The sequence below is a fragment of the Miniopterus natalensis genome, chromosome 20 (genome assembly GCF_054644295.1).
Source record: "Miniopterus natalensis isolate mMinNat1 chromosome 20, mMinNat1.hap1, whole genome shotgun sequence".
Taxonomy (NCBI): domain Eukaryota; kingdom Metazoa; phylum Chordata; class Mammalia; order Chiroptera; family Miniopteridae; genus Miniopterus; species Miniopterus natalensis.
The window spans coordinates 4,064,773-4,077,793 of NC_142100.1; the positions used below are offsets into that span (position 1 = coordinate 4,064,773).

The 13,021-nt window shown below is 50.2% G+C and overlaps 1 protein-coding gene across 2 annotated transcripts in view; it reads left to right on the forward strand.

The window, feature by feature from the left end:
- Positions 1 to 5,501: 5,501 nt before the first annotated feature.
- The window catches only part of CLMP (CXADR like cell adhesion molecule), a 98,155-nt gene continuing 90,635 nt past the window's right edge, over positions 5,502 to 13,021 (forward strand). Inside the window, exon 1 of one of the 2 annotated variants that reach the window (XM_087828569.1) lies at positions 5,502 to 5,593. In XM_087828569.1, coding sequence (XP_087684695.1) covers positions 5,569 to 5,593 — 25 coding nt within the window. In that variant the 5' untranslated portion in view covers positions 5,502 to 5,568. Of the gene's footprint in view, positions 5,594 to 7,523; positions 7,622 to 13,021 lie in introns of those variants that run through there. The other variant, XM_016217385.2, reaches the window with a different exon arrangement.

Here is a 13,021-nt window from a genome sequence, read left to right on the forward strand (position 1 = left end):
GCTGGCCTGTCTTGCGCTTTGGTTGAGTGAGGGCACTGCAGGAACTCGGCAGTGTGCGACTCAGAAGAGGACCTTTGCAGGAACCAACCATGCTGGCCCCTGACCTTGGACTTTCAGCCTCCTCCAGAACTGGGAGAAATAAATTTGTTGTTCATTAAAAAACAAAAAAATGGCCAGTCTTCCTCCCCCGCCTGAACTCTGAGAGGGTTACTTTAGGAGGAATTGAAAATGGGATGTGGGAAGGAGCTAGGGGCCAGATCTACCTGACCTCAGGAAAGAAGGGAGCGTGAAGAGCAGAGACTCCAACTGTAAGCCTGAGGCTCAGGAGCTACGCAGACCTTCTGTTTCCATCTTGGCTCTTGACTCTCCCACTGGCCCCCTTAAAATTCCACTGGGGTTGAAGGCTGGGCCTATGCATCTTGGGTCCTGGCAGGTAAATGAAGGTGGAGATCATTTCCTCTCTAACAAATGTCCTACAGGAAACACTAGCCCCACCAAATCCCTGCCTCCCCGCCGGCCACACAGATCAAAACTGGGGACTGTCTCTCACGGTGTGGGACAGAGCAGGATCCAGCCGTTCTCGCCTCCCCCCCACTCCCAGGCCCCCTGAGAAGAGAACAGCTGCTTTCCCTACCTTGGTGATAACTTCTCGCTCCTTAGCCTCCGTTAGCACGGACACAGCCTCGACCCAAGTTGTCCAGTCAAGGCCCTGGCAGCTGGGACCTCTCACTGCCCAGCCGTAAAAAGAACCGGCACGCTGAAGCCAAGTCAATAAGTGTCCTTGTGGGACAGGAAAGAATATATAAAGATAATCCTGTTTTAATAGGAAAGGGAAATGAGACAGAAGTTGGCTCCTTTTTACTTTAGGGAATGGAATCCTATGAACGCAAGTTTGGGTTGGAACAAATATTTATTGAGTCTCCTATGTGTTAAACACTGTGGTAGGCGCGTTTATTACAGGCTCATTTCTTCCTCATAACAGTGAGGAAAAGAGGGAAGGAAGGCTAGAGACCTACTCAGAGCCACCAAGAGCCCAAACTGTCTGCCTCGGAGCCCAGAGCTCTCCTCCTAAACGCCCTCGCGAGCCTGTGTCTCCACCTGAGACAACCAGGCAGGCCTGGGGACCGGAGCTCGAAGGGACTGGAAGACAAGGTCCATGATCGTGGTGGCCTGCGCAGTGAGGCGGCCGCAGCTCCCCCTTCCTCACTGCAGGCCCTGCCCCTCAGCGCGCAGGACCTCGGCGCCTCGCAGGCCTTCCCTGACGCCCCTTACGCTCGGGACAGGCCCCGCTCTCAGCTTCAGCACTCTCTGGGGTTCCCTTTCAGAGAACTCCTTTCTCACTCCACACTGTGACTGTTTGCTGTCCATCTTCCTGAGCTCACCATAAGCACCTGGAGGGCAACTAACGATTGCCCAGCGCTTGGCACATACTAGGTGCGTTACAAAGATTCACTGAACTATAGAGTGAAAAAACAATTCAAAGGTGGATGGATGGATGAATTGATAGATGGATGACGGTGAATCCTCCCCTCAAAGTTACCATGTCTCAAATTAAATTTATCTTTCCCTTCTTGACAAGATAACTTACTTGACTCCCCAGTTAGCAGGACCATCAAAAGAGAGTGAGCTATAAGGGCCTTGAATCTTCTGACTTTAAATCCTGCCTCAATCATCTACTAGCCCCGGAAAGATAAGCAATTTGTTTAATCTCTCCAAGCCTTAGTTTCCTCCCTGCAACATGCTATTGTGAGGCTCACCGACAATGCTTCTAACCCCAGGACTATCCTAGGAGGTCAGTAGATGGCTGCTGTTAATCTTAGCACATGTAACAACATGTTAGATAATTTATAGTTATCTTTGGTGCCTCTTTTGTCTTCTACTTCCTCTCCCACCTTGACTGTTGGATATTTAACCTGTTGAATCTCTCTTCCAATTATCACCTGTATTTGTTTCACCACTCTCATGCCGTCTCCCCACTTAAAGAAACAGATTCTAACCAGTTATTCTGCTTCAGATTTTTCTTCCAATCTTTTATGCACACCCTGAGGTGGCCCTAGAATTCCTCTAGAGAATAGGTTTAGGGTGGCACTCTTTGCACCATAGAGTGGCGAAGATAAGGGACTTGTTTTGAAGCTGCATATGCATGTCACTTTACAACAAGTTGAGAAAGTGTCATCTGTCCACATTAAAGCATGGGGGTAGGGAGCTTGATGGATATAAAAGGGGTACTAAAGTTCTCCATCCTTGGCTAACCCTTGGGGTCATCTCTGGGCAAAAGCTGCCAATTTCTTAAAACATGGTTGTCATCAAGGTCCATTTTGCTAAATTTTTTTCAATGAGTTTGGGAAAGTTCCAGAATCCTTTGCCTCATGTTCAGGACTTCACAATTTCACTTCAGGCTAACTGTTCCAGGGTATTTTGCCCCAACACCAATTTTTCATTTTATGTATTTCATTTCATTCAATGTCTTTTGAATACACCCAACTCCATGTCTTTGTCCAGGAGTGGCCCCACAGTGCTCCTCCTCAGGTCCTTTATCTAATGAAAGTCATCCCTAAGGCCTGGCTCAAAAACTGGTTCTTGGAATGCCCAGTGTTTCTTGTTGTCAGAATAATTTATTCTGCCACTTAACTACGTAACTTTCAAGTATTGTTGAAAGTTTTCACATGTTGATGTTTTCTCTCCCACTGGACTGAGATGTCCATTTACGGTAAGGACTGCCAAATATCTCCTTGAGTCCCTATGGCACCCAGCCCAACCACTGTGGGACACAGTGTAGGTAAGCAGTGGGTTGCTGACTTACAGAGCCATCCCCAGAGGCACTCTGCTCTTCTGACCCACAGATGCACCATATCAGAAAAGAGGCTTCGAATTTAGGGACGGTCATCTATCTCTAGGGCCCAAGGTTCTTCCCCAAGGAATATATGCCAGATATCTACTGGCTATAGGACTTTGGACCTGGGAAAACTAAATGTTTATGACCTAGTCTCAGCCTAGTCACCATTTCCTGTGCTGGTGACTAATAACTTGGAGCTGACTGCCTCTTGTTACCTTCTGTCTTCATGTGCACACTGCCCTCCAGCAATAAATGGTGCTACCAGACTCAGGAGAAAGGCCACCAGCAGTGGAGGACTTGAGATGGGTTTTAAAACTTCTGCAAAAATACATCTTTTAGAGAGAAAGAAAAAAAGGAATCTGGTAAAGAATATCCAAGAATTATTTTTTAGAAGATTTTTTAATTGATTTTGAAAGAGAGAAAAGGGGGAGAAAGAGAGAAACACCAATGTGAGAGTGTAACATTGATTGGTTGCCTCCTGCACAACGCCCACCGAAGATCAAGCCCGAAACCCCAGGGATGTGCCCTGACCAGGAATCGAACCAGCAATGCCCAGGTGCACTGGATGATGCCCAACGACTGAGCCACTCCGGCCTGGGCTCCAAGAATTCTTTGTATTATTTTTGTAACTTTTCTGTAAATCTGAAAGTATATCAGAATATTAAATAAAATGTTAAAGGAAAAATAACAAAAAGCCACTTTCTCTATATAGTTTTCCTCCCACCTGCCTCAGCTTTAAAAAGAATTAACATTTTAACACATTCATGTACAAATTATATTTATGAATATTTCTCCTATTAGACAAAAAGTATAAATTGGAAAATAGAAGTACCCAGAGTCAAAGAGAACTATTAAATATTTTAAAATATAAAATAATATTTTAGAATATTAATATGGTAATAGAGGGGTTTTAATATTATATTACCTGGGGCAAGATATTGGACCTCTCTAGGTTATAGTTCCCTCATCTTTAAAAATGGAATAAAAAATGTCCATCCCTTAGCATTGTCATAGGAATTCAATAAAAGGATAAATATTAAATAATTAATATAATTCCTGGTTCATAGTTGGTGCCATGGTATACTAGTTCCAAATGTTTAAGAAAATGTTGATAACCAGTTCTCTCCACCCTGTGTCGTGTCCCCAACTCCCAAAAAGCATATGGAGCAGAGCAGATGCTGAGTGAATAGCTATTGAAGAGGTGGGGGAGGGAGGCATGAATCGTGTTGCAATTCTACAAAGTAATTCTGCAGTGATCCCAGCGGCCGCGCTTTTGCCATTCCTTCTCAGTGACTTCATGAGTCCCTTAACCTCTCCAGGCCTCTGCTTTCCTCGCCTATGAAATGGGCTGGTTTTCATTACAACCAGAAGGACTAGCTACTTAGGGGGGGCTATACAGATGCTGTGACCTAAGACCCTTAGCGGGAGGACTGGAAAAACCGGGGCAAACGTGCGATCCAGCCGCCTGCCAGGCGCGGGGGAGCTGATCTACAGCCGCCGGCTACTCGCGCCCTGGCCCGGGCGAGGTGGAAGGTGAGCGGCTCCTGGGTGGGGCTGAAGGGGAAGCCACCGCCCCAGGGGCATCCAGAGGCTGGGGTCAGAGAGCCCCAGGACGCGGGTATGTGCACGAGCGGGAGCTCTGGGCAGCTGAGACCTGGACGCTGCAGTCACTGCCCACCCCCTTCCAGTCCCCTCCAGAAGGGCCCTCCCACCCAACCCCTCCTGGGCAGGTCCCTGGAGCCCGCGAGGGCCACGCCCGGTCCTCTCCCCTCTCGGGCGGGTCGGGGGCGGGGCGGGGGGTGCAGGTGTTGGCCAGCCCCGCCCCCGGGCGGCCGGCTCAGCCCCGCGGGACCCGAGGGTGGGCTGCGCGCACACTGACCGCAGACCCGGGAAGCGCGGACGCGCAGGGCCGCAGGAAAGCCTCCAGGCGGAGGTGGCCCAGGGCAGCGGCCACACCGCTCGGACGGTGCTGACCGTCACTCAGGCCCAGCTGCCTGTACGGCCAGTGGTCAGTCTGTAGTTTCACGCGGACAAAACCAGACTGGGAGCCAGGGAGAGGAGAGAAGGGGAAGGGGAAGGGGGGAGGGGGAGGGGAGAGGCAGGAAGAATGTAAATGCAGGGGCGCAGATTGGTGAGGGCGACGGGGGAGCGGGAGCGGGATGCCAGCGGCCGCGGGCGGCGCGGCGAGGACGGGGCGGCGCGGGACCGGGCCTCGTCCCGGGGCCGCGGGCTGGCGTGTCGCCGACTTTCTCGGTCGCGGATCAGCCCCGCGCCGAGCCCGCAGCCGCCGCCCGCGCCGCCAGCCCGTGGCGCGAGGTGGGCCGGCCCGGCGCGCACCCGGCGCGGGGAGGGCGGGCGCGGGGGAGGGGAGGGAGGGGCTGCGGGAGGCCGCGTGTGGCTCCAGCTCACTCTATTTTTTTCCCCTCCTTCTTCACTCCTTTTTCTTTCCAAACAGGGAAAAGTGCTGCCCGAGCGGTAGCGTCTTTCAGCCTCGCTTTTGCTCGCGACCCGCGGACCCCGCTCCCGTCTGGTGGGCGCGCGGAGAGCCCCGCGGCGGCCAGGGCGCGAGGCGCGGAGCGCGGGGCGCGGGGCGGCTCCCGCGGCGGCACATGGCCGCAGGCACCCCGCGGGCACCCGCAGGCGCCGCGCCCAGCTCGCCCGAGGCCCGTCGGCTGCGCCCCGCCGCCCCGGAGCCGGGCAGCGGCTGAGCGGGAGGTCCCCGCCGCTCCGGGATGACCCCCCTCCTCGTCTGGCTAGGTGAGTGCCGCGGGCGGGCGGGAGGCCGGGACGGGAGACCCCGCCGGGGACGAGCGCGGGCCCCGGACGGTCGTGCCTGGGCCCCGAGGGAGCCGACTCCTGCGCCGGCCCGGCCGCGGAGGGCGCATCTGGCCCGGGCGGCCCGGGGGAGGTGTCCCCGGGCGGCTCGCTGGCAGCCGCGAGATGGGAAGGGCTCGAGGGGAGGGGGCTAGTTCCAGGAGCGTCTGGGGAAACTGGAGAATTGGGGGAGGGAGGGTTTCTTGAGGAATTTCTGTGCCAGGTTCCAGAGGGTGGGGGGAGGTTTTTGTTTCAAACAGGCGCCTCCAGGGCCCAGATTGGAAACAGATGTGTTGCAGGGTCAGAGGAAGGGAAGCGGGAAGAGATGGGGGGGGGGGGCAGGAGAAAGGCAGAGCCCCAGAGAACAGGACGGTGCAAACTCGGAAACCGCCCAGGGGCAGAAGAGGGGCGAGGGCCAGGACTGGGCAGGACAGCGGAGGATGGAACATGAAGCCGAAGAGCAAGACGGAGGCCGGGCAGCGAGGGCGGGCGGGAGGCGGCGGAAATGGAGTGGAAGGGACAGAGAAGCAGGTTGCGGGCAAAGAGAAGAGCCCTCCTGGGCCCCTTTGTCACCCAGGCAGGGTTCCTGCGGCCTGTGAGGCCCTACGACCCAGTCCGGGGCTGGCAGCAGGCGGGTTTGCAGGACCAGGCAGGACAGTACACATCAAGGGTGTGTGCACCAAGAGCTGAGAGAGGGGCACTGGACATCCCAGATGCCAGGGGCAGGGAGAGCGGGCAGGAAGCTGAGATGGAGAAATGGGTGAGCAGAGTGGGGGTTTCACCTGCAGACAGGACCAAACGTGAGCCGGAATTCAGAAAGCCAAAGGGCCAGCCTGCTGCGGTAGAATGAGCGCCACCTGGTCACCAGGCCACCAGGGAACTAGCCCTGGTTTTGAACTGATGAGCTCGATGACCCTGGACAGTCTAATTGTTCACTACCCAGGGCTTCAGTTTCCTTAGCTCCAAAACAGGACCACTGGATGGTTCCTAAGTCCCTCGTGTGTCTGACAGCCTAAACAGCCTGAAACAGCAGGAGTTTGACAGGCCTGGTGTCTAGAAAAACCTCCAAATAAAAGTGAAGAGGCACTAAAGTCACTCTGAGATAGTGCTCTAGAAAGCTCCCTATCTCACTCTTTTGTGTGTTTTTTTGTTTTTTTGAAAACTTACAAACTAACTAGGCCATATGCATGCCTGTCTAGGCCAGGTGAGAGGGCTAAGGAGGTGGACCAGCCAAAACTATTGCTCAAGTACGGCAGGCGAGGAGCCACTATTTTCTGAGCTCTTTAGACATTGGCCAAGTATTGCAATACTGCTCCTGCGCACAGCTGGCATATCTAGAGAGCACCTTTGTCACCTTTACTGACCTCTACCCCTGGGCTGTCAGTCACAAGATGCTCAGCAGACTCAAACATCAGAGCTGCCTTATTAAAAAGAGCTGGAATTCCCTAAGTACTTATGCTAAGCACTTTATATGTACTATCTTGTTAACTCACTTATTTTTATGCCAACTCTATTACCCCCATTTTACAGATGAAGAAAGCAAGGTAGAAAGAGGTCAGATAACTTGCTCAGGGCCATAAGCTCATAATTAGCAGAGATGGGATTTGAATATAGTTTGCCTGCCTCCACAGACTGCTCATGAAACCACCTTCCATAACTACAGAAGGACTCTTAAAGATGTTCTCTGTAGTGAAGTCCAGTTGAGTCTCTTGCACGGAGCTTGAGATGTCGGTGTGCTCCTGCCCTGTAGGAGGGGTCTGGGGGAAGGGAAACAAAGCACCTTTGGGCACAGGTTATAGTGGAAAGTGAAAGCTGACTTTGGTCCACAAGGTCAGTTGAAATCAGCTGGCCTTGATGATGGTTCTCCTCTTAGTTCATGAGAAAGAAGAACTGACCAAGACATGAATCAAAAGATGCCACTGATGACTGCCCTTCCTTATTGGGTGCCTACTATGTGTAATCGTTCCTCTGGTGAGAAAATAATCTGTTGGGTTGATATTCTGTCTTTATAATAGAAGCTACCCCTCATGATTTCTTTCTTGGTTCTGTCTTAATAAATTGTTACAAACTAAAAGCCATGTTGAAGGGAAAAAGTGGACTGCTGCCTTAAAATTCTGCACAGCTAGAAACTCAGCATTCACACCTACTATCAAGCTTTGCCACATCTATGTCTGTGTTAAACATACTCAGACTCATGACATCCCAGCTCTAAGTTGATAAAACTATTCAAGTGAGAAGTCACAGAGGAGAGGAGCTGAAGGTCAGGGCAAGGGACAAGGCAGGAGACCTGAGATGAGGTTGGTGAACCAGAGACAGGCATCTGAGGGAGCAACACTAAGGGAACCCCTCTGCAGCTGACAACCTACATGGGCCAGAGCCCTTGGGGAAGCACTCCTGTGGGCTGAATGACCCTTATTTGCAAATTAGCTTTGGGCCATGGCATGCCTGGGCACCCTTAGCAAAACCAGAAAGAAACCCTCAGAGTTGCCTGAATCCTAAAATCATCTACGGACCCCTTAAAGGAACAGTTCCAGGGCTGCTGCTGGTCACTGCTGGCGTGGTTTCTGGCCTCTTTTTTTTCTAGAGAATGCACAGTATTGAAAGGGAGTTGGGAGTGCTAAGAGTTCATAGTCATAACGAAGATGGACCAGTTGACTCCTTGCTTTCTGGATCTGCCAGTGAATCAAATCAAATGCCCCACCTCCCTGAAGTGAATGAAAAATTACTACCCTGAACTCTGTGGAGGAGAGGGAAGGGAGACTTCAGGGATTCCCCAAACCCCAACCTCTCCTTCATCCACCCATCCCTGAAGCTCAGGTCCTGGTTAGCCCACCTGAACTTTTCTCCTGGACTTCTGTAATAGCTGCCACATCCATCTCCTGCCTGAATTCGCTCTTCTCCACCCTGCACACTGCTACCAGGGTAGCCTTGTAAAACAGATGGAATAATGTGAAGAACTTGGATTAGGAATCTGGCAAGCTCTCTTGGTTCTTGCTCTGACTCTCTTGTCTGTAAAATGGAGGTGGAGGGAGCTTGAGTTCAAATTTTCTATAATTCTATTATTTTACTCCCCTCTTCCATAAACCTTTATTAGTCTCCATTGTTATATTACTGAGTACAAACACTTCATTCTCATATTGAAGAGTTTATAGAATGTCATTCCTCTCCTCTCCTCCCTGCCCCCAGACAGCTCTCCAGAGGACCTCAATTACTTCTGGTGCCCTAAACATGCTTCTTTCTGTTCTGTGCTTTCGTTTATGATCATCTCTCTGCCAAAAATGCCCTGTTACTCTCCACCCCTACAGATCAAAATCTTGTTTACCCTCCAAGTCTCACCTCAAATACCACCTGCTCCTTACACCCATCCATGATTTCACCAACAGAATATACTTTCTTCCCTTCTGCTACTTTTGCAGTAGAGCGATCCGAATGCTTATCTGAGACCTCCGTTAGAATGTAAGGTCCGTGTAGACAGGGACAGTGTCTCGCTCCCCTGTACTCCACTTTCAGCACCTTGCATAAACTAAACGCTTGTGAACTATTTGTTAAGATAATCAGATTTTTGAAACATTTGGAACACTTAAAGTCAAGAGAGGCGAAAGATTTGGAGAATTATTACTCTGTGGGATGACACAGTTGTGAGGAACCCAGTTTTAACTCAGCTTGTTTTGTGCTTCCTTGCCCATTTATGCAAACATAGGATCAGGGCTGTGTTTTAAATTATACATAGAGCATTACATGACCAGGGGCCAGATATCACATTTGTTATACAAACTTACTTTGTTATATTGAGTCTGTTAGCACCAGATTAACAGTGGACTTTCTCATTGAAACTTCTGCCTGGGTGGGGAAGGAGCTTTTTCCCAGAAGAGCGAGTTTAAGGAAGGCTTGTAGTTTAATGACAGGTCTTAGTAGGATCCTGTGTCCTTGCCTCATCTTCCCACATTAATGATGATGGTCATAATAATGATAGATTCCCAGTAGGCACGTCTCTTGTCTCATCCTATTTTTGTCTTGTGCTCAGCTAGGCAGTGTACATATGACTGTGTTTCATGAATGTAGCTGGTGGTGATGACCTAGACAGACATTTTAAAAGGTAAAATCAAAGATTGTCAGAAATGGGGAAAAGCTAGGAGACTATCTAAATCAGTGGTTCAGAGAGATTTGGCTAAAGTTAAACAGCTAGCTTAGTAAAAGAGCCAAGATAGAACCTTAATTCCGTGATATGTCCAATCACACATTCCTGAAATAGAAAATGCCTTTCCCTCCTTTTCAGCTCATGTAGTTAAGCTCCAAGATCACAGTTGCTCTTCAGAAGCTTCATTAAATGAGCTAACTGCTGAATAATTGGCATTGGCTTTTATGTTGAGAAATTGCCTTAAAAATAGGGCAGATGTCGTAACATTTCAGTTTGGCCTTCATAACTGGGAAATCCTGGAAACTTCTGCAGTGCCCTGTATAATGTCTTGTGTATTCAGGGAAAAAGGGTGATACCCAGAGTCCCAAAGATGTGGGTGTGTGCCTACAAGAAATAGAATGAAAACTCAGCTCTAGCACCTCCATACTTTTGCTGGGTTGTTCTGGGCAAGTCATACTACTTAGATCCTCAGTTTCTTTTTTTGTAAATAAGATTATTGATGTAACATAAGGTTTTCTTTACGTTTCCTATACCTCTAACATTCTGATTTTTTTTTAATTCTGAGAATTTGTGGTCTGGTCTAGATGTGGTTGTGACTGGGACACATGGATGTCACCAGACTTATCTGATTTTTCAGGCACTTGTCCACCATGGCAATTGGTAACATATGACTGTAAATCCAGAAGGACTGGTACCTAACTGAAGAGAGCGGCATCCTGGAACTGCACTGTGGCACTGTACTGTAGGCCAGGGAACCTCACTTAAGATCAGGGTGGAGGGTCCAAGACCCACCCCGCCCAGGAAGCTTAGTGGCTAAAATAGCAAAACGGACCTCGTCCTGAAGAGAGTTACCTACAAAATATCCCCGGGCATGCACACCCAGGATAGACTTCTGCATAGAGCGTCTATTGTGTGAAACTATTTATAAGCATTAAGCACGTTTTCCATGTTTAAAATTAGGGTATAATTTATATATCATGATGTATACCCATTAAGTATGCAGCTTAATGGGTTCCTTGCATAGATTTGATCTTGAGGTGGGCTTTGAAATGTGGGTTGTTTATTGTTGGTTCACTGGGAGCACCTGAGAGAGGAATATATGGATTATTATGACAGTAGAACTCATTTCTAACATTTGCACAAGGTTTAGCAGTTTACAAAGTATATTAACATTCCTCATCTCATCCTAAAATCACTCTTTGAGAGGAAATGTCATTATTATGCCACTTGACAGATAAATAAACTGAGACTTAGAGAAATAAAGTGAGTTTCTCAAGATTACCCTGGTAATAAACAGCTGAGTTAGGACACCAACCAGCACTTTGGATTTCGAGACCATTTGCTTTCCATTTCCCAGGAGGCACAGAATTATTCTCAAACTAAGGTTTCTGTGCTACCAAGAAGAGAGGGGCAGGCTGAAGCCAAGGCTTGGTTTACAGGGTTTCACCACAGAAATCCAACAGTGGAAAACAGAACATTTATCACCCCCTCCCCTTCCACGTCAGCCAGATGGTTAGAAATGGTTTAGGTGAGTGACTTGTTTATAACCCAGATGACTACATATATTGTCTATGGATTACTAGCTCCTTCTAATTAATCAGAAGACTCTCGAAGTTCTCAGGTTATTGTGGAGACCTTGCCCTCATGGGAGTCAGAGGCCTGAGCTCCTATACTGACATACAGTCCTGGTGGTGACCGTGTGTGATTGGGTTTGACTGCTGTATCTGTTGCTTTTTATAGTTAAATTCCTGTTCTCAGCAGTTTTGACTTCTCCACACCCCACCCCACCCCACAAATGCAGACTGTAGCAAAAAATAAAAATGTTGGTTATCTGAGCTTCCTAACTGTCTGAATTCTGGAAAATAAGTTTATTTCCTTTGGCACCATATAGACCAAAATGGGGAAGAATGCTGAAACCAGACGCCCTTTATTTGGTTGGTGACAGTTGGCGGGGTCACTGTGTGCAGCCTTGGCCATAGCCGGGTGGTGATAAGACTACAGGCTGCTGTGCTTCAGGAGGAACCGGGGCCGAGAGCCGCTGCTTTGCACTCACACTGGGGAGAGAAGTGGGCCCACACTTCCAGGCGGTGCCCCAGTCGGTGGGATCTGGGTTCCCCCAAGCCAGGCAGTCACGGGCCCTGGCAAGGTCAGGCACTGGAGGCCATGGGGGGGGGGGAGTAAGAGCCGCAGGAAGCGGGGGAACAGCAGTAAAGGGTGAAGAAGCTAAGCGGGAGCCACTGACCTGGCGCTCACCCCGCGGTGTCTGAGCTCCTGGACTTCAGGGCGGCTCCTGCTCACCTTTAGCATCGTCCTTAACGCTCGCATGTGTCCTTAGCGCTCGCAGGTGTCCTTAGCACTCGCAGGTGTCCTTAGCGCTCACAGGTGTCCTTAGCACTCGCAGGTGTCCTTAGCACTCGCATGTGTCCTTAGCGCTCGCAGGTGTCCTTAGCGCTCGCAGGTGTCCTTAGCGCTCGCAGGTGTCCTTAGCGCTCGCAGGTGTCCTTAGCACTCACATGTGTCAGGGACACTTTCTGCTTCACTTGCACCCCTGCTCACGAAACTGGTAGGGAAGGGAGCCGCCGTCTGTAGTTCAGGCCCGGTGCTAGGCCCTGAGGCTCCCATTACACCACAGGCCGGGTTTCTGCCACCTGCGAGCACCGGGGGACGTGACCTAGTCATAAAGAAGGGGCACAGAGACACGCAAGTGCTGGGACGGGAAGGTGCCAAGGCTTCTAGGGCCCCAAGGCAGGGACTTCATTCCTGCTTTCTGGTGGAGGCAGGGCGGTGCTTCTGGCCTCGGTCCTCAGGACTGTGCCTGACAGTCCTCCGTCCCCACGGCCCTTGCGCATTAGTGGGGTGGCTGGAGGATCACCCCCGTTGTCACCAGAACCCAGAGCTGAGTGGCGTGTGCCTTGGCATCCAGCCAGGTGTTTCCCGGAGGGACTGAACCTCCCGCTGGCCCTGCCTATTGAAAGCTATGGTCTCGTTCATCACAGCCTGACAGCTAAATAGCTGCTTCAGTTTTCTCATCTCTCTTACAACGTTAAAAAAAAGGGGGAGAGAAAGAGATATATCAATGAATTTGTAGCTCTTAATTATTAAGAGTGGTGGTCTTTTCACGCAGGGTTTTAATGATATTTGTCCATGTGGAAAGCAAATTGATCAAGCCAAGAAGGAATTTTCTGTTCTGGGAGAAACCCATTGTCCTGAATAGAGACTCAGCCCCTGACAGT